Source organism: Hemibagrus wyckioides, linkage group LG11 (assembly GCF_019097595.1).
Source record: "Hemibagrus wyckioides isolate EC202008001 linkage group LG11, SWU_Hwy_1.0, whole genome shotgun sequence".
Classification (NCBI taxonomy): domain Eukaryota; kingdom Metazoa; phylum Chordata; class Actinopteri; order Siluriformes; family Bagridae; genus Hemibagrus; species Hemibagrus wyckioides.
The window spans coordinates 15,027,143-15,054,712 of record NC_080720.1 but is presented as its reverse complement, the minus strand read 5'-3'; the positions used below and the strand labels follow the sequence as shown (position 1 = coordinate 15,054,712).

The following is a 27,570-nucleotide window of genomic DNA, read 5'->3' as shown; positions in this document are numbered from 1 at the left end:
TTGATGAATGTCAAAACATTTAGGTTCATTAATATTCATGATGTCACAAATTCAACCTCGCTCTGTTTCACCTTACAGGTGTGCTCGTGGTTGTTGTGTATAAACAGTATAAACAATATATACTTGTTGCTGAGGGAAAGTGTCTCCCAGGTTTGCCGGGTTGGAGACAGAGGTTAGCTTGCTCTGCTTAGCAACATACAGTTGGCTATTTGAGTTAGCGCAATTTTACAGTTTATTGTAAAACTAGTTAATATTAAATAACTATAGAAAATGACTAAAGAAGTAAAGGACCTCATATTGACATATTATAATATTGCAAGAACTGCTGAGATAATCTGTTTTACCTACCTTTGGTCCTGCCATGAAAATAGCCATTAATTCTGGCTTGGTTTTAATTAAACAATAAATAAACTGTAATACAAAACATTACTTGTTCAATTTTTCCTGGTCAGTAGGCTTGATTAAATATGACAGGGAATATAAATTGCCATTTTAAAACAAACGTAAGGCTTTTTTTTTGTGTGTGTGTGTTTAGACCTAAGCTGAATGCAGATTTTACATATTACAGAGTTTTAAAGGTTTCCAAGGTTTTTGAGTTTGAATCCCTGGTCCACCAGGCCCCTGAGCAAGACCCTTAACCCTTAATTGCTCAGTTGTATAAAAAAAAAAGGAAATAAATTGCAAGTCACTCTAGATAAGGGCATCTGCCAAATGCCAGAAATGTAAATAAAAATTGTTGGGGCTCCTTAATTTACTCCTATCATGGAATAAGCTGTTAGATATGTCAATATGTGTTTGAGACACATCTATAAAAATACAAGATTCTAACAAACAGGGCAGTGATTGCTCAAGTGGTTGAGCAAGGCCCTTAACTCTCTTTGCTCCAGGGGCACTGTACCATGGCTAAACCTGCGCTCTGACCCCTACCTCAAAAGCTGTAATATGGGAAGAAAAGAATTTTACTGTGCTGTAAAAGTCAATGTAATCTGTGGCAATAATAAAAGCTTCTTCTTCCTCTTCCTCTTCTCCTTCCTCTAATAGGACAAGGAGCATTACCACTTTAAGCTATGAACTGGTATCAGTGTTGAATGAGCTTCTATCACAGAATCAGTTTGGCAGATTTTTATTACATTCATCTGTGGCTTGAAGCGTTTTTGCATTTACGTTGTTTTGTGACCCCTTTCTAAGCACTGAGATGTTCTCAAAGCAGTCCTGACCGCTCATATATGCATGCTCCATTTTCTGCCCCCTAATTACAGTCAGAACTGTCCAACTAGACAAAGAGCCTGAGGCTGTTTAGTGCTGTTTCACTATCAGTTTCTATTTCAGTCACTGAGGGAGGTGATTAACACTGTTATGAGATTGTTATGATGTACACTACGATCAGACAATTTGGAGAAACATTACATTCACTGTGTACATAGTGAGATGACCTGATGGGTTTCCTCTCCTACTTACAGTCCTGTTTCTTTACTTTTTATGCTCGGTTTAAATTTAGCTTGTGATTATGTGTGCTATTTGAAGGAAAGTTATATCCAGATAACGCTAAAGTTTAGTAGTGTTGGTGTTCATTCAGGAATAAATTATGACCTGTTTCAGTCTGTTATCGGAAATTAATCAATGAAGGCTCATTACCAATCCGAAGTAATTTACTGTGTTTTGTTCGTCTTATTGAATGCCACAGGGATGATGTATTTTTGGAGGGAAACCTGGAAGTTAGCATCACTGATTCCCTCCACAAAAATTTTTTCCTCTAGCTTTTGGATTGTAGAAAATACACTGTGTGTCTAACAAACTCGTATGATTCCTGCACATTTTGCTCAATATAATCGCCACAAAAAATGAACACAACTGTTATAAAAACTGTTGAAATTTCACTATAAACTACACCATGGTTGCATGACATTAAGCTCCTGTAAACTCTTTCAGTCTTTATTTAATAAACACATGTTCCCTGATAAGGATCCACTGCGCTCTTTTTGTGGCTGAATCTGAATGAATGACAATTTAGAGTTAGAATAGTTTATTTGTAAAATAGTTTTCCTGTTCGGTGTGATGGCGCTTAATATCCATGACAACCTCTGGAGTCCCATTCAGCTACTTTTTTGAAGACTCATTAAAGCTTGAAAAATCATGAAAGTCATATTACTAATATATTTTATGTTGTAGAATAAGACGAGGAAATATCTTGAGATCTTATTTCAGGCATTTAACCAAAAACCCATTTAATAAGCTGGCTTTAGGTTTCATGCCTGCAGCGTTTTATTCCGCAGCAATTTATCAAATCTAATATATATTTTTTTATTTAGTAAAGAAAGACACATCATACATTATAGTATGTTCATAGTTAGGGTTAATGTTGCGTAATGTCCTTGAGACAAGCTATTAATACTGTAAGTCAAAAAACAGTGCTGGTCATGCTGCCCTGGCTTTACCATGCCAGAAAACCTAAAGTTACAGCTTTACCTCTTATTGTTAATGACACTGAGACTCCTTCCAAACACTCCTAACAGAAAACTTCAGCATGGCCATATTTTCTACAATTGTAAAAATGTTTGTGATGCGTCTGCCATAAGTGTGCATGTAGTATAGAAATGATGAGATATTAGAGAGTGAGTAGATTAGTGTAAACCTGCTGTCTTACCAGTAAACTACTGTCAGGGCTAAAATAAAAAATAAAATAAAATAAAATATAAACTAAAATAAAATGCATCAACACCATCTGAGTGATTACATCTAAATATTTGTTTCAGACTTTTCAGGTAAAATGCTGATAAAAAGAGAAATCCAAAAACAAATCACAAAGTCTTTTTAATCTTTAATCTTATATTAACAAAAGAAAAAAAAGGAATCTATAATCTTTCTAATAGTTTATCTGATACTGATGGATATTTAATTTACAAATTATTATTTTTATTTCATAATTATTCATAATTTATTATTATGAAATAAAAATTCTTAATCATATTATTATTTAATTTCCCTAATGTCTCCATGCATCACACTGTGCTTACAGTGCTTTTTCTCAGTTGAAAATAAAAGACATGAAGATGATTGATGGTCTCCGAATATTTCAGCTTCTGCCTGAAAATTCTGAAAATTCTAATTCAAAAGTAATTTCCTCTTTTTAGAACGTAAGCATTCATTTGTTTTGCAGATTCTGAGAAGCTTTAAGAGGACGTGTGTCATCGGAAAATCTGAACTTTCCTTTCATTTTGTTCTTTGAAATTAATGTAGCTTTGCTTTCTTGGGGAGGAATTTGATAAAAGATGAGCAAGGACAGCAATTTTCCCTATAAAGTGTAGCAGAATATGAATAACAGTAAATGAGATATTGCTCTTATAAAACTTTTTGCACAGAATTGACAAGAGGCATGAAGTTATTGGTTCGCATTAGTAATATTCCACCTGTCCTTGATAACATTTTGCATTCATTCTGCTCCCAGCTGCATTAACGTGAGTCGAACCTTGGGGCCCAGCTGTGTGCTCGTCTCTAAATCGCACACCCTGGAGGTTTTCTAGAACATTGCACAGGAGGAATAATCACAGCATGCTGCTCTCTGTAGGAGTCAATCTAGACTCTCTTTATTGAGAGAAGAGGGTTCTAGTGAGGTCTGGTGCTCCATCAAGCTAAAATGAGGGCAGATTCACCTGCTGGGTTTCTACAGGAGCATATGGCATTATTTTACTGCCAAGTGTAGAGAGCACAACACTTTAATCCATGTGCAGGAATCTTTCAGCTTCCTTTTTGCTATTGTGTGAAGGGGAAAAAAATGTCCACATCCCACAAATTTGTCCTGGTTGTGCAGAGATTTGCTTTACTCATGCATTAAATAGTGCACACAGTCATATGCTGTTTTGCAAACATCTTTTATGCTCTCGGGTCCATTCACTCCTGGGTTTTCAGCACAGCTACACTGCCAAAAGTCATCAACCATTCAGAATAGGTTGCTGAAATTTCGGAATTTATTATGTTACTATACCCATTGATAAAGGAAACCTTCACATAGGTGGTGGAAGTGGATGAATACATTGATATAAAGAGCTTTTCATAGCATAATATAGCTGGTAAATTAAAAACAACATCATTCTCTCTATTAGATGTTATTTTTAACGTACTCTCACTTGCTAGACTGTCATCATCAATCTAGCAGATGTACAGGAAAACTGATTCAAATCAGAAATACAGTACATCAGGGTCTAAAATGGGTGCATGCTTCCAAGCTTGCAGGCGATTGAGACAGACTCAGAGACACAGAGAGAGAGAGAGAGAGAGAGAGAGAGAGAGAGAGAGAGAGAGAATTAATTATTACATTGAAACTACTTCAACAAAAGCTAAGCAAGAAGTCATGCAAGACTGCCATAACAAACACTGACAGCACCACAAACCATACTATACACCTACCATGGTACAATGTTAAATAAAGGTGGAGTCTGCAGTTAGAGATGCAACAGGTAATGCTTGCATTAGTTTCCTTCTGAGCTCTCAGCACTTACATTTATTCACACAAAGGAAGGCAATGCCCTGAGCACCCAGCTACTTGCAAGCACAGGTACCTCTACAGCACTACTAACTATAGACATAGATACACAATACCAAGTCGACAGTGTTTTAGTTCAATCTGCATACCCAAACTTTATGAACAGCACCAGGTCTCAGGTATCTACTTTCTGTACCGTTTATCCCACCCAGGGTCGAGGGTCGAAAGGGGCCAGTTGAGGTGGCTTGGGCATCTGTTTCGGATGCCTCCTGGATGTCTCCCAAGGGGAGGTGTTCCGGGCATGCCCCACCGGGAAGAGACCCCGGGGAAGACCCAGGACACGCTGGAGGGACTATGTCTCTCGGCTGACCTGGGAACACCTTGGAATTCCCCCGGAAGAGTTGGAGGAAGTGGCTAGGGAGAGGGAAGTCTGGACATCCCTGCTTACCTGGTCTGGTCATCACTGCTGACCCTGCGACCCGGCTACAGATAAGCAGGAGACAAGACAGACAACTGTTGTGTCGGGATTCCAACCTATCACAGGGCACAATCATGTACACACTCATTCACACACCACAGACTATTTAGAGATGAATGTGTTGGAACTAGAGGAGGAAACGTGTACATGGAGGAAACCCCTGAAGCATGGGGAGAACATGTATACTCCGGGTAGAAGTGGGAATCAAACCTTCAAGCTCAGAGGTGCTAATCCACCACACTGCACTACACTAGAGTTTTAAATGTATTCCCCATGCCTGCATGGATTGTTCGGGTGTATATTTTGAGGTTTATAGGATTATACTCTAAACTGCTGCTAGGTATGAATGAGAAGGTCTGTGTGCCCTGTAAAGGACCGACATCCAATTCACCACCCTGCCTCATAGGCTTTGGATCCATCAGGGCAGAGGAGAGAATCAAACTCTCAACCCCAGAGGTGTGAAGCAAACATCTCACACTATATATCAGCATGCATACTGTAATGGTAAAAGTTGATTTTAAAAGATTTTGGAACTCTCACATCAAGTGGCTAAAGAATTAATACAAGCTGCTACAAATGGAGGTTTACGGTATATATTCTACCAAAAACCCTAGTTCTTGACTAAGCAAATGGTTTGTGTGATATGATCCAATGATCAAATACGATAAAAAAAATAATAATAATATTAGTCCATGTACAGGTCTATGAGAAACCCTGAACAAAACTGTTAGCTTGGGGGTTACGTAGAAGTATTTTGTTTCTGTGATTATTTATAGTGATTCAAATGATTATTATTTTTTTTTTTTTAATTCTGAGTGTGACTCCGGCTGTCAGGGCCAGGAGAGCGGGCGTCTGATGAATTTTCATGAGTTGCTTCTTGATTTGAAGGCGAGCTGACTCCTTTCTCATAATTATGCAGATCTGAGCACCTTAGGGGCTCGACAGCTATGCACAGAACCTTGCCATTTTTCTGCTGTCCCTGAAAAACAAATTGAACGCACACAGAGACAGACACACACACGAAAAACCCGCAACATTAGCTATTATCGATGGGGAGCGGCACGGATATTGTGGATGAGTGAATTCCCAGAAGTGCTAGCCCTGGGGGATGGAGCAAGGAAAGTGATAAGGGGAAAGGTATGATGAAAGGAGTACATCTGAGTTACTTGTCTGCTAATAAAGAATTACCTCACTGAAGCTTACCTTTTTATTGTAGTGGAGCCTTCATCTTTCAGAAAGCAGGCCTCTTACACTACCAAGCAGAGAATTAGTTTTGAAATTGCTTAGTCGCCGTCAGGCCTCCGGAGGGAACTCAGAAAGAAATCTGAACAGAGAGAAGAAATGACACTGTGCTTTGTGTTGATGGCCATCTTCCAGTCCCAAGGGCCAAGTGAGCATTTGAGGACGCCTCTGCACACTATCAGGCTAAAATAATGAGCATGCTAGGAACTGGAGGGAATATGGGGGGAAAAAAATCACAGACACGACCACACAGTCTCCTTTTCAGAAGAGCTGTTTCAGTGAGCGGTGGAAAAGAAGTGAATTGAGTAACGGGAATTGGACGTGTCCTGTCTTTAAGACAGCTCGATTTGTTTCTCTTATCTGCCCAAAACACTGACATGACAACCAATTATGCTGCAAGATAGTTCCTTGTCTAGCACATTAGCTGATGCCCCACTTCATCCATGACCCACACGGAGACTGCTTGATCTGTTCTGCAGATCTTATGTTTCTTTACTTTTATCTATATTTCTGTATATATTTAGGCATGCCTGATTTACATAAACATCGGCAGTGTGGTCCGTTTCTTTTTCTGTACTCAGTGTGAAAAATGCTCTCAGCTAAATGAACATCAGGGTGAGAGATGGAAGATGTAGAGACCTCTGTGCTCCTAGTAATTGCTTGTAGTGTCTTGGGTTATGTTCTCTCCAAATGTGTGGGATGGGAGAAATAGCAAGAGCTCTGAATATGATGGTTATTACAAGACTGGAGTAACTTGCTGCAGAGGAGGACAAGTGAAAAAAAAAAGTGTGTATGTGTGGTTGAGTGAAATGTGGGGGGGTGTATAAAAAAGGAGAAATCATAAAGTAGGTGTTAGCGTGTCATAGATACCATGTAAACAATATGGATATTTGAATCGCTTTACCAATAACTTTTTCAGAGCAGTTCTGATAGGACTTTGTCTGTTGCACACAGTGTATATTTTGTCATGTTAATTCAATTCAATTCAGTTTATTCGTATAGTGCAATTTAACAATGGACAATGACCAAAGCAGCTTTACAGAAATATAGAAACATGAAAAAAACTGATAAAGTTTAAAGTTAAGTTACTATTTATCCCTAAAATGTATTCCTAATTAGCAAGCCTGAGGCAACGGTGGCAAGGAAAAACTCCCCGAGATGATATGAGGAAGAAACCTTGAGAGGAACCAGGCTCTGAAGGAAACCCATCCTCGTTTGGGTGACACTGGACAGTAAATAATGTAAATGTAAATAATGTCCTTTCTACAACAGCAACCAAAAGGAATGAAAAGGTCAGTGTAGTTTCTGAGTTCATTATTGACTTAGCACTAATTCCTTCCTGCCGAAAGCTGACTGAGGCAACAGCAGTTCAAAGAGGGCGAGATAGTCTCCAAGTGGTTCTATCTACAGCAGTCCCCTGGGTCACAGGCTGTCCACGCAGATCTATCCCCAGCAACAGTGAGCACCACCAAGTGACAAGACTCCAACCAGGGGGTAGAGCGTCTGAATGGATCAGGCAGGTCCGGAAAGAAGAAGTGGTCACATTGGAAACTCAGAACACTGGGAGCTCAGGTGTAGCTCGACAGAGAAAGATGGAGAGAAAAAAGAGAGAAATTAAAAATGAAAATGAGAATTGAAATGTTAATATCGTTTTGTTATTTTAGTTGTGAAGAAGGTGTTCAAATAATGACATGCAGTGTCTAGCTTCGACTGACCATAAGCATTTAACAGTGAGAACAGCTTTATCGGTGCGACTAGAACTGTGTCTTTTACTGTTTTACTGCACTGACTGACTCTTTCCCTATAATTACTCACTGCAAGGTGCAGCGTGACAGTGTCACACTGGTGAGAAGACGATCTGTCCAGCAGTTGGAGAAGCCATAGTGGTTACACCTGTAAGGAACGGTTGACTATTCCTCATTGCTGCTGTCGGAACATTTTTTCCTTCAAGGACCGTTTGATAAATAGTCAAGGGAGTGACAGTAGCACATGCCCTCAGATGTTATAAATGCACACTGTCTATCTTCATTCTTGATAGTGCCGGCGTAAGAGTAGAGTGAGACTAGAGTCTGATTTAATGCCATATTTTACACGCAGCTCTTTAGCTAGTTAAGCTGGTTATCATTCTCCAGTTTCTCCAGTATTCTGACCTTAGTGTTAATTACAGGAAAGGTCCAGGTTAGGACATAGAGTGCTTGCTTGCCTGAAGAATTCAAACAAATGAAGCTCTTCGATCTGTTCATTTCTTTTCCCCCACCATCGGTTCTAAAGCAGATGTTTAAAACACTGCATTAAAGCTAATTAGCTCATGTAGAAATAACCAGATTAGTCCAGCAGAGTGGATTAAGACATGGTTAGAATGGTTAATACTGTCTGTAGGGCTTGTGAATATATCACACCCCTGTGAAATTGCTGTATTAGTCTAGAATTTAACATGTGTTTTAAGCTACTAGCTAAAAAAAAAAAAAACATTTAAGGCACAAATTGGATTTCGAAAAGAAGCATAGTAAGATGAAGACTTGTTGATCATAAATCCTTTTATTGTTTGTTAATACATATGGAACTATTATACCTTTTGGAATTGGTCTCAACAGACTTTTACCAACATAGTTTGGTGTAGTTCAATTGATCTTCGATGATTTTTGTAAGAAAGGGCTTCTGTCTACTCAATAGCCCAGGCATGTGAAGAATAAGACAGATTGTTGTCAAGTACAGAGAGTAATCATTACTTGTCAGATATTCCTGTAGTGTTGCTGTAGGTTTCTTGGCTGCCTCTGTGATAAGTTTTTGTTGAGTCCTTTAAAACATTTTGGATGGATGTCCTCTTCTTGGTGAGGTCACTGTGGTGCTCCATTTTCTCTATTTGTTGATGATGGCCTATGGTGTTCCATGGTACATCTAATGTTTTCTTTTATATCCGTCTCCTGATCAATAACTTTCACCAAGAGAGACAGCGTACAGGCTTTGTTAAGCTCTTTTTGGACCATGTTAGATGAAACCAAGAAAATGTAAAGAAAATCCTACAGGAACAGCTGATCTTTTCTGGGGTTAATCAAAATAATTCTACAGATGACAGCTGTATGGTAATTATTATTGAATATGAGACTGAATGTGATTGGTTCATTCTGAATAGGGCTGTCACTTTTTAACTGACATTCGAACATCTGTTTGAACATGACGTGAAAAAATCATATTTGAGTTATAATATGCCAATACAAATATTACTGTGCAGCCTAAGCACATTAGACAGCTTTAAAATTTTTGTTTAGCATCTGATCCAGCAGTGGGCACCCTAAAAGCTTTGAAGGTAGTCTTGAGCCATCAGTAAATTAAGCTAATGATATGAAAATGGAAAAAACAGCAAGTAGCTGAGCTTCACTGAGCGGACAATTGCGACCTCAGATCATCTAAAAAGCAGCGTGTGGAAGTATTTTGGGTTCTACACCATGGATGGCAAAGTCATTGTCAAAGGTAAAGCTCGTTGTAAAAAAACAGTTGTCTTAGACCTCCATGACAACAAATCTTCGGGTTCACCTATTGATTTACTGCCCCAACGAGGCAGCAGAAAGTCAGACCGCGGCACAGACGAGTGGAACAGCAGCAAGTATATGTATGACTGCATGTTATTTGGTGTTGTTGTACAGGGTGTTAATAAAAAAACTGGAAAGAAGGTTTGTGTTGTGGTAGCTTTTTTGAGAGGGTGTACAGTGTTAGGATATATATGGACAAATTGTGTGACATTTGTTATTCATTTGAACTTCGATTTTTCTAAAAAGTGACACATAAAGCTGTGAACACTTATGCAACCAGGTTATTATAACATTTAAAAAAAATTATTTTTCCCTGAAATGTTTCTGATTCTGAAATGATTCATCTTGATTTCAATTTTTTTGAACATCATAAAACCCTGACTTTTTAACAGAAGTTTGTAGACTTTTTCTCTCCACTGTGTATATACAGCATTTATTTCTTCTATTGAATAAATGCAGGTAAGTCTGTAGCTCACTCCGTCTCTCTTACATTGTCTTTTTCAGGCTGAAGGTGATTGTTTTCGCTATGCAGTGGGGAGTATTCTGAGCCAGGACGAAGAAAAACCGGATGAAGAATTGCAGCGTCTGTATGAGAAGTTTGGATTTCGGGTCATCTCCTTCCCAGAGATCTCCTGTGCTGTGACTTCCTCTTTCCCTAACCGATGCATGCTGTCCCCCATCTGTGGGGCGTACAGAGTCTTCCCTGAGCTCCACAGCTACATCACAGTAAGTGATGGCCTAAATAATTGTAATCTTTCCTTACAGACAGTATATACATTTTGGATTATTTAAATGCTGTACAATAAATAGATACATAAGAGAACAGTACAGGAAATAAATGGGAGTGTTACCTCAGGCCTTTTGTCTGAGGACTGAACAATTTTCCCCACAACCCTGTTGACCCATGTTTTACACATAGCACTCAGTACTCAGTACCTGGCATGTACGAGTTTATATAAATGTTTGTAAGTGTGTGTTTAACACTGAGGGGAAGCAAAAATAGGTTCTCAATACACAGACAATTCCTCAACTTCCCCCCTGAATCCATATACATGATCAGACCTTATACACAAGATGCTGTATTGGACACTCAAGCTTTTCTACTTAATAGTGAAGAACCCCTATCATGTGATCTCTGTAAAACAAGAATGACTGTTAAGCTTTTACTCAGAAAATACGTATTTAGGAATCTTCAAAAATGCCTCATCACTAAAAATCCTGTAGTTCTTACTGAGTATTAAAGTGAAGGATGTCATATAATTGCTGTTGATGAGACACAGTTGAAATATTGTAAGAGCCTATTGTTGCAATATTACAAGAAATACTAAAATATCTTGTGTTACGTACCTTTGGTCCCACAATGAAAATAGCCATTTATACTGGCTTGGTATTAAAAGAACAATAAAATAAACAAATGTAGGGGACTCGGAATGGAAAGGTAAGTGTGCTTGAGGGATAGTTGTGTGATTTCTAATAAGGGTAGGTCATACCAGCTTCCCCGTCTATACCCTGTAACAAATGTTTCTATTCTGTCCTTCTGGGAGCATTAGCTAAATGTTTACCACATACAGTAGATATGAAAAGACAGATGCCTCATTGCATGTTGAAAACACCACCTTCTTGAAGGTATTATATTTGCGGGGTAAGACTTGAATTGAATTTAGAGAAGATATAAGGCGAGTGCACTGGAACATTTGACTGCAAAAATCAATGGTTTCATAAGAGTGAACAGAAAAACAACAAGGAATAGATTGCAACAGTTGAAAGCTCTTGTAATGTGTGTGTTGATTTTATGATTAAATTTATGTAAAGGTTAAAAGCTAAGCTGCAGGATGAGTGAGTTTACAGTTAAGTCTACTATTTACTACAGCTTAGCTTCTCTTTAGCTTATTTCTTGATAGTTAATGTTCTTGATATTGTATTTAGTGCTGGTGAAGTTTGGTAAATGTCATTTGTGGATTTGACACTTCATTTCTTCAGTATGACCAACATGTAATGACCTACAAGTAATTTATGATACCTATCGTTAGCATGAGGGAATGTCTGTCATGCTAGCTTTATAGACAGAAGCTGGAGAAAAATGTCTCTGTGGCTTAATCATATAATGCCTGTCAAAATGCCTGTGATGCTTCTGCACATGAGCAGCAATTGGAATGAATCTGGTAATTGCATGATTTGGATTGTGACACATGATTAGCTGATTGGAGAATTGCATGAATGTGCAGGTTCTAATATAGCGGTCAATGAGTGTAAATATAGTTAGTAGTAAAAAGGTGTTCTTAGTACTCTCACTTCAGTAAGAGCACTATACATCAATACGTTATTATCCATCCTTCCATCTTCTGTACCACGTATCCCACACAGAGTAATAGGGATAGAAATCTGTCTCAGGGGACTCAGGGCACAAGGCGGGGGACATCCTGGATGGAGTGCCTATCGCCAAGCTATTGCCAAGCCACTGTGCCTCCCGTTATATTATTATATAAACACTAAATACAGATCAGGCTCTAGTGAACTGGCATGAACACAGCTGATTCTGCTGTGCTACTCGCATGCATTCTGTGCAGTGATGACTCCACACGAAGCTCCATATGTCTCTGCAAGCAGCAACAGTCACATCCCACAGTGAAGGTGAGGCCGGCTTGGCAGAGTTGGTATGCATGTTGTATTCCTGTGTGTGGGCGTCGCCATCTGTCTGTGGAAAACGCACAGTCAGAGCGTAATCAAAACTAAATACGTAGTCAGAGGATGTCCTCTTTCTAAACCTGGTCTTTTCTATGCATTAGTCAGCTGAGGGAAATACACTGGAGATGCTGTGTAGGACTAAACTCAAATCATTATTATTATTTCATTCGAATTCTTTATAATTGAAGTGATATTTGAACACAGTGTATCAGTATCAATATTTCAGCCTCTTATTTATGAGTGGCTGTTTGTAGAGGAACTCTGATCACACAGCAGCATCAACAACAGCAGCAGCAGCAGGCCTCTGTCCTGTTACATAACAGTTCCCCAGACAGCAGCCTGTCCACATGATGTAAGAGTGCAGAAAGCAATGTGTTCTCCAGTCTCTGTCCCTACTGCTCTTTTCTCCTGACACTTTTCCCCAGGATTTAGCCTTGCTGTGACTACTACACCATACACAGGTGCTTTTTGGCCTACCTGGTGTGCTGGATTGCTCACTGAGGTCAGTGCAATAGTTACATAGCCATAGCAGGAAGCGGAGGAAGATCAGATTGTGGTGATATGGGTGTGTGTGTGTGTGTAGGTAGTACACATGCAGTGTTTCTGTAGAGGGAGTGCAGCAGATTAATAAAAATGGAAAGACTTGTGTGTTTGTGTGTGTGTGTTTGTGTGTGCAACTGTGTGGGTGTGTAGTCTGGGATGTTTTTATAGAAAGATTTATGACAAAAGCTCAGCCTTTGTGAGTAAAGTGGTGTTAAAGCATCAATTTATAGTAAAGCAGAGTTTTTCAATCTAATTTTTATTTCTACTTTGTCTTTTGCTACAGTAAACGTGAAAGAAATCCTGTTGTTTGAAACCTGTTTATAAAGGAAGGCTAAGGGCAGCTGCTGAATTCCATTAATAAACAATAAAATACGGTTTATTTAATTTTATTGATGAAATCATTCTCCAAAAATATGTTTTGCTTAAGTATATATATATATATATGTGTGTGTGTGTGTGTGTGTGTGTGTGTAAAGCTGTAAATTGGGTGGAAGACTAAACACAGGTCCTGAAAACAGAGCACCTGAGCCAGTCGACTGAATTTGTGCATCATCCTCAGTTTGCATAGAATTGAGAATACAAATAATTTTCTCACCCCCTTGTCATCCAAGATGTTCATGTCTTTCTTTCTTCAGTCATAAAGAAATTATGTTTTTTGTGGAAAACATTTTTCTCCATATAGTGGACTTTAATGGTGCCCACGAGTTTGAACTTCCAGAATGCAGTTTAAATGCAGCTTCAAATGGCTCTAAATGATCCCAGCCGAGGAAGAAGGACCCTTATTTAGCCAAACGATCTGTCATTTTCTTAGAAAAATGTAATATTGTTAGAAAAAAATTGTACTACATAATCACGTCGAAAGGTCATGCGTGACGTAGGCGGAACTACAGACCCAGTTTTTACAAAGCGAACATGCAAAGACCAAGGAAGTGCAAACGCTCTTCACTAATGGAATGTATGGGTGTGTTGATATCAAAGTGCAGAGTGAGCAACTACAGCTTCAATCCCTCAGGATTTTTTTTAAAGGAAATTTGTGAGCAGTTATTTCCAAGCAGATGTAATCTTTTAGGTTTAAAACAATCTAAATATCCAGGGTACACACACGAACGGACCATTTTAAAGAAAAAACTGACACAAAGACATATAACTTCCACATGCAACAGCTCCGGAGTGGTCAATTCCAATGCCACACCTTACATCTTATGTCATCTGCAATCAGAGGAAATGAGATAAAAATTGGATAGACACATACTTGTGTGAATGCAGCATTAGAAAATCCATTATAAAGGAGTTTGACCACAAGTTATCTGATAAGGGAAGGGTGTCAGATGTTGTCCATAGTAAACAGTGTAGTAGACAGAGATTTGGTTGTAAATACACTGGAAGATATTTGCTCATCTTTATTCAAAATGTCTTATACACTGAAACATGTTTATTAATTTTAATTAATTTAATTACTTTAATTTTTAATTGTTTAATACTTTTTTTTATTATTTTAAATACTGTTAAATTGTATTTATTTTTTATTTATTATTTTAAATAATATTTTTGAAAAATATTTAATTGTACTGTTTATAATTAGTTATAATTGTTATTATTATTATTATAATTAGTAATAGTATCAGTAGTAGTAGTATTTTTTTCCTCGTCCAGCTCTGCAGTAGTGGGCGTGTCTGTGTAACGTCTGGGACCCCCGCCCTATGCGGGGCTCGACCCCAGACGCCCGTGGTGTGTGTGCGCACGCCAGCACACGGTGTAATGAGACCCATGTGCAGGATTCAGCGAAGCACTGCTTTTATTACATTTAAGACGCGACATAGGGAAACAAACGTAACACTAGACATGGCGTGGTTAACTAAACAAAACCTAGACCTTAGCTTGGACATGGAACCTAGCAAACAAAACCCCAACAGAAACCACGGTACAGATAACAATCATGGACAAGGACACGAACACAAGGATCCCTATTTATAGGGGTAGACATTAGGGCTAATGGGATACAGGTGACAATCAGGATAGGAACAATAGGAAGGGCGTAACAAAAGACACACAAAGAAGCAGGCTTCCAAGGTTCACCTGCCAGCGCCCTCTCTGGGCCTGGCAGGGAACTGTCCAGCTGTTCCTGACAGTCTGTTTAATGCCAGCATATCTTCAGTTGGTCAGGGAGGTGGAAGGGTTTAATGAGGGTTCTGGTTTAAACATTGGAGCGCTCTCAGATCAGACACAGTTGTTCATCTTCCTTTTATCCCTTCATCAACAATCTCTTCTTTTACTGCTCTGTCCTCCTCCTTTTCTTTATTTTGCCTCCTGCTGCTTCATACTCCTGTGCATCACTGCTCCTTTCTTGCCTGTAATCTTCCCCACTCCAGTAAACCCAGCCTCATTCTTCTCAATCTGCTGACAGTCTGAGGGTGGACTGAACATGATGAATAATAGTAAAAGTGAGAACCCACACGCACATGCACACTGTGGAGCAGACTTGCTCAAAGAGACAAAGTGCTGGTGTGGTGTGTGTGTTCTTGTTTGTTTATGCATGTGTTTGTGTGTGTGCGTGTTGTGGGGGTGTGTAAATGGACAGATGGCAGGTCATGGTTGGATTGTTGGTCATCTGAAATAAGATGGTGGGGATGACAGAAATGAAAGGATCAAATAAAAAAATGGAAAATAGTGTAAGGTCATGGGTATAAATAGTGACATACTCTACTCAGAAGTCTCAGATAATAAGTCTTTAAAACATTTAAACCTCACCTTCCTGAAAACAGACGGAGCAGAGTGACCAATAATAAGTCCATAACAATACATAAATAACAGCAGTATATATATATTTGGAGGAAAGCTGCATTAGATAAATGTGAACACAGAACTTTGATATCACACTTACGAAGCAAATGACATTAAAGCTATTCTAGTGTGTTGCAGTCGGTAGCTTTGCCACTTCACAACCCCAGTGTCTACAATTCCATCCAGAGCTTGGGTTAGTGGTGATTCTAAATTGCTCGTGTGTGTGTGTGTATCTCTGTGTGTGTGTCTGTATGTATCTCTGTTTGTGTCTGTGTATCTCTGTGTTTGTGTGTGTATGTATCTCTGTTTGTGTGTGTGTATCTGTATGTATATGTGTGTTTGTGTGTGTATGTATCTCTGTTAGTTGCTATGTGCATGTTTATCTGTGTCTGTGTGTGTGTCTGTGTTTGTGTGTGTGTGTGTGTGTGGTGCCCTGTAGTGGACTCTCATAACATCCACGGTATATTCCTGCCTTACACTTACTCATGACCTCCACCACGACTCTCACCAGTATAAAGCGATTAGTGCAGATGAATGAATTAACTTGGGAAAGCTTTTCAGATGTGCGCAGTGTCATTTTGTTTAATTCCTCCCTGAAGATGAGATGCGCATTCTTTTTCAGCTTACCTGTGCACTTTCTTGGAAACTCCTACACTTTTCAGCTCATGAATCAATCAGATTCCACCTGCCTATCTTCTGATATTTCATTTGTTGAATTAAACATGGGGAGTTTTGTGTAATGGTCAGTTTGTGTATAACTGCAGAAATGCACATGATCTTCAAGTCTGAAGCAAACTTTTTTTATTATATATGTTTTTAAATATTGATTAAAAAGGATGCAAGAATAATCAAGAACAGTGGTTAAAGGTTTCAGTACCAAGGACCGTTGTGTAATAAAGCATCTGTGGTATAGACCGAGTCACATTATTGCCACTGATTTAGTTTTTGGTTTCTCTTGAGGCCTTATTGTGTATTTATTTTATTTATTTCTTTTGGTGGACAGTCAGGTGGAGCAGTTTGATGGAGAGCGTACACATATCACCCTGTCAGACTGCCACCCAGTGAGACAGCACAAGAGGAGGAGAGATACTTACATGACAGCGAGAGTCAGAACCTTTCCTGGCATCCTGTCGTGTTAAGGTTGAGTTTGGTTCAATTAGTATTCAACACACATCTTTACTTCCATGATAGGAAATCAGGAAGTCCTACTCAGTCCAGTCCATATCTTTCCCTCTCTCACATTCACCCTGTTCCTCCCACTCCTTTACACATCACACATTTCTTCTATTAGTCTCTCTGGCATTAACTGTAACTGGCTGCCAGGTCAAAGGAAGGCAGGGGGAAACACAGAAAGGCAGCACACCTCGAGCAAACGGAAGAGAGAAATCCGTCTGAGAAGCTGCTGGTTTTATCCCGAAGCCTTTCTCAGTACACTACAACTCTGCAGGTGTAAAGTTGCTTCAGCTATTTATACTTCCTGCCATCTAAAGGTTTTATTATCCACCTTATGATCATGGGATCCACATCAGATTATTTGCAGTTTTTCAGTGCATTAAGGCGGATCATTTGGGTCTGTTGTGGAACCAAGTGCAACAGCATCACCGGTGTTCATGAATGGTATGAAGAAGTGAATCTGGGACTGATTTCTTTCCAGCCCAGTCATGTCCTGTAATTAGTAAATAGTTAGGAGTGTAACACCTCCCTATTTGTGCTGATATTTTTAGCCAGCTTTGCTGTGACCCCCGAAACACATCTTCAGCAGTGATTAAAGAGGTGCATGTGAAATAATAAATGCATGTAAGGAATATATGTGAGGTGACAAATGTAGAAGACTAAGATAAATAGACTAAGTACACATTGTCCAGTCAAAATACACAAAAGGACAGACGACAGATGACTAGAAGTGTTTTTTTTTTGTTTGTTTGTTTTTTAGATTAGTTTGGAATGACAAGTTTTCTGTGTTTGATTTTAGGAGGAAACACAGCATGAAGTAGGGCATTAGAGACTTTTGCAAAAAAAAGGGGGGGGGGATCATGAAAACATCTGCCTTGTGTGTGTGTGTGTGTGTGTGTGTGTGCGCATGTGTGATACTTTGCCCTACATAATACTTATGCCATCACTGAGAGCTTGTGCTATAATGAATTGCTCAGGTCTCAGTTTCACTGTGGAGCTTTCGATAGATATTATAATTTAGTCTTCTATTTAATATCACGACCAGCCGCCGCTCATTTTACTGCTCTTTTATATCAAGAACCCAATATTTTCCTCCAGCCAGTACTCCCTAACTTGCACTTCAGGGAGGAAAAGGCTTTTTATCCTTAGGCTAAGCATAGAGACATTTTAAGGGAAACATCTATTTTAAAATTCAAACACAACTCCTACTTTCAGTGTTCTTTCCAAATTCATAGCCCTGGTACACACGGATGTGTTGCCTAGGCTAGAATACCTGAGAAGGTTTCTGTTTTGACAGACTGAATGATTGACAGATAAGAAGCTTGCGTGGATGGTATTGGTCCATATCATTTGTTCTCTCCTTTTTTTCTGATGAAAGTTGGGTGCTACAGAGACCAGAGTTTTTTTTGTTGATATTGGCTGTTTGTATAGGCCCTGGTGGTCCAGCGGCAGGATCCCACGCTCTCATTGCCGCGGCCCGGGTTCGATTCCCGGGCAGGGCACCGGCCCAGCCCGGATAAAAATGGGAGGGTTGCGACAGGAAGGGCATCCGGCGTAAAACCTGCGCCAAAATAATGTGGATGAAATGATCCGCCACAAAAACAGCGGACCCTGCCATCGTGTGGGACAAAACGCTAGGGAAAAAAAAATTGGTTGTTTGTATAGTTGTGTACAGATAAGCGGTAGCTTTGCCATATCACACCTCTAGGGTTGCCGGCTTCAAGCCTGAGCTGTCCATAACACCCCCACAGACACACACACGCAACCTGTCTACATGGGTTTCCTGTGTATTCTCCCACTTTATGAAAACATGCCAGTAGGTGGATTGGCTACGATAATTGGCTCAAGGTGTGAATGTGTGTCCATGGTATCCTGTGACGGTGTGGCTTCCCACCTCACACCTAACGCTCCCAGGAACATGCTCCGGATCCATCAGCACCCGACCAGGATAAAGCAGTTACTAAAAGTAAGTTGGAGAGAGACATATTATTTTCATTGGTTCAGTCTGTGAGAAGAATTTCACCAACTATTCCAATGTGACTTCAAATGCCAGAGGCAACGGTGACAAGTAGATGATATGAGGAAGAAACCTTGAGAGGAACCAGACTCCAAAGAAAATAAATTTATAAATAGTTTGATTTATAAATGATTCCTCTTCTATAACTGTGTACTATATGGTTGAAGCTATGTAAAATTTAAAACAAATATAATGCTTGTGTGTGTGTGTGAGTGAGTGAGTGTGTGAGTGAGTGTGTGAGTGAGTGAGTGTGTGAGTGAGTGTGTGAGTGAGTGTGTGAGTGAGTGTGTGAGTGACTGTGTGAGTGACTGTGTGAGTGACTGTGTGTGTGTGTGTGTGTGAGTGAGTGAGTGTGTGTGTGTGAGTGAGTGTGTGTGAGTGAGTGTGTGACTGAGTGAGTGAGTGTATGTATGGGTTCTTGAATGTTTCTTGAAAAGATTGCCTGGTATAAGATCATACCCTAAATATTTTGAATGACTTGCCCTCAATTTTTCAGAGACATCATTTATTTATCTAGTTGTGTTTGTGCTAGTCAGACAATATCACACAGCTCCAGTTAACCAGATAATAAAAAAAAACACAGAAAGGAATGAAAAGAAAGATTGCTATCTGGATTCTGAATGCTGGTGTTGTCCTCAAGTACCCGACATTCATATTTATTTATCCTCACGCTGTTTTTGATTTGCTACATTGCATTCATGACCCTGTGACTGACCGAAGGCACTGAAATGTAACGTAACATGCTGTGTCAGGAATTGTCATTGGGTTTAGAACATGTAATATTAGATATGCATGAATTATTGAAACCTGCTCTGCTAGAGCGGTAAGGCATCGGTAGATATAAAAAGCCAAGATGAGAGTTATTTAAAAAAAGCCAAGCCTTCCTGGGTTCACGGCTCACTTATTTTGACCTGTGGTTCACAACTAATTGACTTTCTTTATTTAGCTTTGGTACGAAGGATACATCTCAGAACTGAGGCTGGAACCTAATTGATGTGCACTATGGCCGTGAAGGGGCATAGTGCTGTTAGAATGTGGGTGAGCGTGCGCTAAATATAGCCTTCTCCTGAGATGTGCACAGTGAAAGCACTGCTTAGCGAAGCAGATGTAGGACCCACCAGTGGGATTTGGGTTGGAATTTTAGGTCCATCAGTGGCCAGGGATCTCTCAGAATGAAATTAACTGTGTTCTCATTGGGAGAATCTGAATGGAGATTAGAGAGCAAGTTGAACTGAGATGTTCTTTTTGCCTGTCACTGTGCAGATTTCTGTAAGGTGTTTGCATGATCAGCAAGACTGAGTTCTTCACCAAGCATGCTGCTGAGCTCTTAATCTACCAGGCTACTGGATCTGCTGTGTGATAGTTAAAAGAAGTAATTGGCTATGACTAAATGATGTGGTTTAATTGGTGTTGAGTTAATGTGCTTTGTGTGTGTGTGAGTGTGTGTGTGTTTTTACTCATTCTCCACTGTACAAAGTGTGTTTTAGCTACATATATCCTCATCAGTCTTGTGTGATCTGAACCATTGGTGTAGCTTTAAAACAAGGAAAAGCAAGAAATTACCTACTGCATAAAGATCTGAAACCCCTGAAACCTGATCACTCACATGTAGGGAAGTTTAGGCACACTCTAAAACGTCAAATGGGCAAACTTTACATCGGTGGCTTGCACAATTTTGTTTAATTAGATATGTAGTGCAGAGCCAGGGAGCACGTTAACACCAGCTTTTAATTACCAAACAGAAAAGTAGGGAAGAAAAGCTGGAAAGTGAAAGGGAGGAAAGAAAAATAGCAAAAAGAGCCAACTAAGACAATTCTTCCCTGAAGGGGCATAGGAGAGGCCAAGGCCGAGAAGGGCTGGAGGTTGCAGCAGGGTCTGGTGCCTGGTGGTCTTTGGGCCCAGAGGGAGTGGACCCGAGATAGACCATCCGCATTCCCGTGTTGGCTCCCGGCTCTGTGCTGGACCTGGAACGAGAGGAACCATCTAGTTACCCGCGCATCAGCGTCCTTGGTTTTGGCCATCCATTGCAGGGGCGCGTGGTCGGTGACCAGGGTGAAGTGTCGCCCTGCCAGGTAGTAGCGCAGTTCCTCGACAGCCCATTTGATCGCCATGGCTTCTCGCTTGACTGCAGCGTAGATTTTCTCGGCAGGGTTCAGCTTCCTCAAAGTGTAGAAGACCGGATGCTCTTCCCCTTCAAATACATGTGATGAACCCTGTTGAGGCCTGAGGCGTTTCTCGGACGGCAAAGAGGATGTAGGGAAGGAGGAGGTCCTAGTTCCTCCCCTCCTCATCTACCACCCGGCGTAGCATTCTCTTGAGGGTTTGGTTGAATCGCTCTACCAGCCCATCAGTCTGCGGGTGGTACACGGATGTCCTTAGGTGTTTGACCTGTAAGAGCCGACACAGATCCGCCATTAGTCGTGAGGTAAAAGGCGTACCTTGATCAGTGAGGATGTCCTTGGGGATTCCCACATGACTAAAGAACACGAGGAGCTCTCTGGCAGTGTTGCAAAGTGGGACCGGGTATCTGGTAACATAATCCATCATCACTAGGATATATTCGTGACCCCGGGCTGACTTTGGCAGTGGCCCGTTGAGGTCCATGCTGACATGCTAGAAGGGGACGCCGATGATGTGGAGCGGAATAAGAGGGGCCGGTGCTGGCTTTTGGGGGGCCATTTTTCAGCTTTTCTAGGGTGTTGTGCGGGCCCAGGTGGTCCCCCAGTGGATGCATGTGGGCCAGGTGCAGGAGGAGGCCGGTCCGGGAGTGAGGGACTACTAGCAGTTCACATGGCACTCCACGGCATTCGGTGCGGTAGTACAGACGAGGAAGTACACGGCGGGAATCTGGTCCCCTTGGTGGGTGTTTACTCCCTCTACCTGCAGAACTTGGCCCCAGCAGTGTTTCAGCCGGTCGTCCTCTTTCTGCTGCCATCCGACACTCCCTTCCCTGGTGACCTTCTGAGATAAGACAGGGGATTGAGTGACCTTCTCAGATAAGACAGGGGATTAGCCTCTTTCTCAGACTCACCTGGGGAGGAGGGCTCTGGGTCTGGGGCTCCGCGGGCCATGCACGCCGGTTTTGTCCGGGCTCTGGCTGTCCGATGCTGCCTCGCCTGGGTGGGTGCCTTCATGGTGGCAGAGAACCCTGGCCAGTCACATCCAAGCAGCACAGGGACCGGGAGATTTTGGATTACTCCCACAACGACAGGCCACTCGCCGGCTGGTCCCCGACCGCGTTGACTGGAGGCCCGCCACACTGGGTGAGGATTTCTGCCTTTACCAACTCATAGTCGTGCGGCCAGCTCCGCCCTGCACTCTAATTTAGCGGCACTGGCCATGGTGCTGATCCACTTCCGCTCTATGCCGGCACCCCTATCCAGGGTGCTGAACCGCTGCTGCTTGTGTTTTTCAGGGAGAAGGAGGGGGCGAGGAGCGACTCTCTTCTGCATGCGTGCGGTGGTGTGCGCGGCGCCATCACAGATGTCTACGGTTATGTGACTGCTTTTTAAATGAGGAGTACTTACCCATTAGGAAGACAAAAGAGAAAACAGGAAGTGGGGTTGCTGAACCTGAAGGAAATAAAGATAAATAAATCAAATAACTAAGATGACGACTGTAACCCAAAAAGTAATAGTTCAACTGGTGAAATGGAATGCAGGCCATAATGTTAATCATTTAGCATTTTTTTACAGAATTTCTTTTGCTTTCAGATACCTAAATTAGTCTTGCTAGCATTATATACATTGTGAATATAAAAGCAAGAATTACAGGTGTGCAGTTTCTAAGCCTGTAATGCTCGCAAATGCAGTATTACATTCAAGCTATTGGAGATACTGATAAAGGACAAATCCACTACATTGTGTATTGTACAAGGTTAAATTTTGATGATAGCCTTTTTCCTGTGGAAGATAATAAACTCCATTCTTTGTACATGTAGTCAGCAACTAGAGATTAGCATCAGAAAAAACAGTCCCTTTATCACAGGGGTTTTCTACAGAGACAAACTACAAACATTTATTGATGCAGATTATATTCCCGCTTCACCATCATTTCTTCAATCTGTATCTTGATCAAATATGAGCTAACTCTTCCTGTGGAAAAAGACTCACACTTTCTGAATGTACCAAACCAACCACACATCTCAGTGGAACAAACCAACCGAATGTATGTTATTGACTTTGGGGTGTAACACAATCTGTATCTGTGTTTGTTTAATGATCCAAATAACCTTATCTACTGGACCAGGCAGATGCAGAGGATCATGCACATGCATAGGGGGCATGTAGGAGCTCAGACACCTGCCCCTTTTCACCCTCAATGGCTGTGATTTTTTGCCAGTGATAAGCTGAAGCATTTATTTGCACATCCACCTCCATCAATGAAAATACCCATTACAGCCCCAGAAATGGCTACTCCACGACACACCACGAGGGCTTCTCACACTCGAAATAGTTAACTGTGGGTCATTATTTTAAACCCTGTGTAAATTGAATCCTGGGTAATCTTGTTTCAGGGTTCACACTGCTAATACTTTACCGACAATTAATCCTGTGTGTTGATAATCTGACGTTTTACACTGTACCTTCCTAATCATTCTTATTTGCATAGTTGCTTTAAATAATGGTTTGCCTTATGGTCTCAGGTATTGTTATCTTTCACAGCTTAATTTTTTTTGCCCTTTTAAAGTTTGAGGCGTGGTTGACAAGGTGTTCACTGATATCCAACTTATGCTCATTTTCAGTGTCGGGCATTTCCCCCTTGGTTCAGCATGCACTATCATGATCATTTTTTTCAATGTTGCTACATCCTCGTTTTCACGTGATATGAGGTACACTCTGTTCAATGACTGTTTGGGTGTTTGTTGTAAAGCATTAAAGCACAATGATCTAACCCTACATCAATTCACAGTGTATATATTTTGACCCTGCTTCAGAGAGGGGTTTCATAAACCTGGGTAAAAAGCTGCACTAACACTACTACTAAATTACCAGTGTGAAACTTTCCTTTACCCAGGGTTACAAGTGGGGTTTAGAATGACGATAACCTTGGGTTAAATGCAGTGTAAAAAGGTCTGTAGTTTTCATAGTGGTCAGGTCTCTCATGTGTTTGCTTGTTTTTAGGCCAGTAGAATGTTACATTTCATTGTGAAATGAGACAGGAGTGTAGCAGTGAGCCAGCAATATAGTGAGACTGATTTTGCAAGTAGTCCTAGTTATTGCTGTTGTTTGACAGTGTTATGTGGTAGTTAAGTGTTTTAACATCTCTTTAAATTTCAGCACCTCCTCTAAGGGTCTTCGTATAGTCCTGCTACGGATCACTGCATATTCACACAAATTTTCTTCTTGCATCTCAACCGAATGCCCTGAAAGTCTTTTTGGCAAGCTTTCTTCCCAAGTGTACCTCCTATTTCTATCTATAATGGTATCCACACTTCAAGCTGTTTACTGTTTTAATTGCTTGGATTTGCCTCAGCAATGCCTCAGACTATCACACAGTGCTGAATAACCTGCTTGACAGAAAATAAAAATAAAGCAGTATCCGTGCAGAAATTTGGTTGTGCAGGTCATTTTTTAACCACCCCTAGGAAAAGTCTTCCATGACACCTTCCAATGTCACTACCAAAACGTACCGGTGGACAAACGCCCTCATTAAAAAGCTGATACATACCACAGGCTGCTGTGCACTGGTAAAGCCATTTATTCCCATTCGGAGAGTGGAGCGGCTGTGCCTGGCATCAGCACACTGGCATTTTCAGCTCTAATGTGCACCGTGGGGAGCCTGTCTTAAGGCCTGGTGTCCAGCGGAGAAAGTTTGAGACAGAGAATGGGGACAGGCAGAAATCATAGGCCTTCAAAGCTTTAATTAAAGCTCTTATTTCAGCAGCAGTCTTCTTGATCTAGCTCTAACTCTGAATGCTGTAAAGGCTGTGGGGATTGTGGGGTAGGTATTTAATCGTTCTATCGTTCGAATGGAGCAAGAACAAGAACAGAATTTTCTCAATTTCAGATTGATGTAAATGGATGAGAATATTAAATATTATTTTGTATTTGTTTTGTTTTCTTCTCTGGCATGTGAGAGACCGTGTGCATGCTGATTAGATGAATGGTGCTGATTAACTGAGAGATAAGTTCCACTTATGCTCTCTCTGCCTGCTTTTGTTCTCTGTCTACTGCTTTTGTTCTTCTGCTATAATAAACACAGAGCCTGAGTACAGTGCTGTTCTGTGTGTGTGTGTGTGTCAGAGAAAGACAAAATAGTTACTGCCCGAGTTTGATTTGATGACTACAGTTGGGCGTGTCACTTATATTTGGTTGAGTTACATCCGTTGTGAAACGCATACAATGAAGATGATTGCGCATTGTAAATTGGACTGTATGCCTGTCTATTATTACACAAGTACACATTTTTTTTTATGTGTGAAGTTATTCTTGGAGGAAATTTCAAGAATTGAACAACTAAACCACAAAGTGACTTGATTATAGAGACCGATTGATTGTAAACTCTTCTGCAAAGTGTTGCCGATTACAGAGGCAGGTGAACGTGCCAAGTTGTAATTTGATCACTCAGCAGCAAATTTGATCTGTGTTATGGCAATTGCACAGGATTCTAGGATTAATAGGAGCTCATGCAGAGTGAAAGCAGCATCTTAGAGCTAAATGGGCTGTGTGGTGCTTTTAGTCTGTCTGTCTGTTCAGAGGTTGTTAGAGCTGGCAATTTCAGTATTTGCAAAAAATCCTTTTTGCTGGTTGAATATAGGTACTTCAGCAAAAACACAGCAGAGATTTAAGACTGTTATAAGCAAATCAGTCCCATGTGAATCAGAAGACTGTTAAACCCCTTGTTTATTTTCCAGTAACAGCATGTTATTTCTCAAACAGCAATTTTTAAGCTAAAGTGTTTTATTACTTTTATTGCTCTCCAGTTTGAGAAAGCTCTGTCAGTCAGTAGTATCTAACCAACACTGATTCTGAAACCGACACTGATGACTGACTAGACGACAACGAACAACTGCTTCTTCTTTCGGCTTTTCCTTTCAGGGGTCACCACAGCAAATCGTTCTCTCTCCACCTATCCCTAGCTTCTGCATCCTCAGCACTTATACCCACTAGCTTCATATCCTCATTTATTACATCCATATACCTCCTCTTTGGCCTTCCTTTTTGCCTTCTGCCTGGCAGCTCCATGTCCAACATTCTCCTACCAATATACTCACTCCTCCTCCTCTGAACATGTCCAAACCATCTTAATCTGGCCTCCCTAACTTTGTCCCCCAAACTTCCAACATGAGCTGTCCCTCTGATGTACTCGTTCCTAATCCTGTCCAACCGTGTCCCTCCCAAAGAGAACCTCAACATCTTCAGCTCTGCTACCTCCAGCTCTGACTCCTGTCTCTCCCTCAGTCTCCAAAGCATACAGCATGGCCGGCCTCACCACTGTCTAGTACACCTTCCCCTTGATTCTCACTGATATTTTCCTATCACACAGAACTCCCGACACCTTTCTCCACCCATTCCAACCTGCCTGCACTCGCTTCTTTACCTCTTTGATGACAATTAACAACAAAGATGCTAAAAAAGGGATGAGTTATAGGCTCTCACTATATGCTATGGGTGTTAAATAGTGCCAATTCTGTACATACAGTGTTGTCAAATCACAGCACAACCCAGGTCTATTCCACTAACTATAACTGTCATTACGTTCTGAATTAATCACCTTAACCAATTTAGACATCTTCCATCAAAAAAAAACAACAACAACTCTGTGCTATATTAGAAACGGTAGACTAGCAGCTTCAGTTAGTCTTTACTCTTGACTCCCTCAAATGTGACTCATTTTTTGGAGTGTCTGATTTCGTGGTTATTATTGAAGGTTAACACAGTGTGCTGGCATCTCCAGTGTGCTGTCTATTCCTATTATATCATATCTGCTTTCAAATATCACATTAGCATCTCCCATAGAGCCTCTATTCTCCCTTCATCCAGTTAGTCCACTCTTTCTCAGCCGCACATCCTCTTTACAATTAAATCTCCAGACATCTCCAGCTTTATGTTGTTCCAGATGACTTCTAAAAGATATAAAGGTTTGGAAATGCTAGTCTGAATTCTTCCACTCACATATCATAGGGATAAGCTCTTTTTTCCCCAGTATAAGTTGACCTTATTTGTGTTTGTAAGAATGAATACAGTAATACTTTTATAATATCAGTTATGTATCAGTCTGAATGCCAGTGCAGGCTTTAGTCCCAAGATATTGAATGTAAATCTTCCAAAACAAAAAGAAGTGATGGTGCATGTAATGAAATAACACTTTGAAAATTAAATGCTTCATTTTAACCAGAGATATCAGACTCCGTTACTGATTCTTGTAAATCTGTTTTCAACTGAGCGTGATGGAGAACATGGGCTCACAGAAGGGCTTCACAGTTCACATCACACCGAGGCATAAATGTCTCTGCTCACTGCATCGGTATTGTTTATAGTAGGAGGGAATAGAAACATTAGGCCTCCCTTATTAAGCTGAATATGGGTGGATTTATTTCTAAACCTTTTGTATGTGATTTTTAAAGAAAATCCCATAAATTTGAAAAAACTTTCTTAATCTGTTCATGCTTCAGAGAGTATGTCAAATTTACTTATAA

At 40.6% G+C, this 27,570-nt stretch overlaps 1 protein-coding gene across 2 annotated transcripts in view; it reads left to right on the top strand.

The window, feature by feature from the left end:
* Positions 1-27,570, top strand: part of tex264a (testis expressed 264, ER-phagy receptor a) — a 71,591-nt gene that overhangs the window by 11,305 nt on the left and 32,716 nt on the right. For both annotated transcript variants that reach the window (XM_058403757.1, XM_058403756.1), the window contains one exon: positions 10,235-10,456. In XM_058403757.1, coding sequence (XP_058259740.1) covers positions 10,235-10,456 — 222 coding nt within the window. The remainder of the gene's footprint in view (positions 1-10,234; positions 10,457-27,570) is intronic.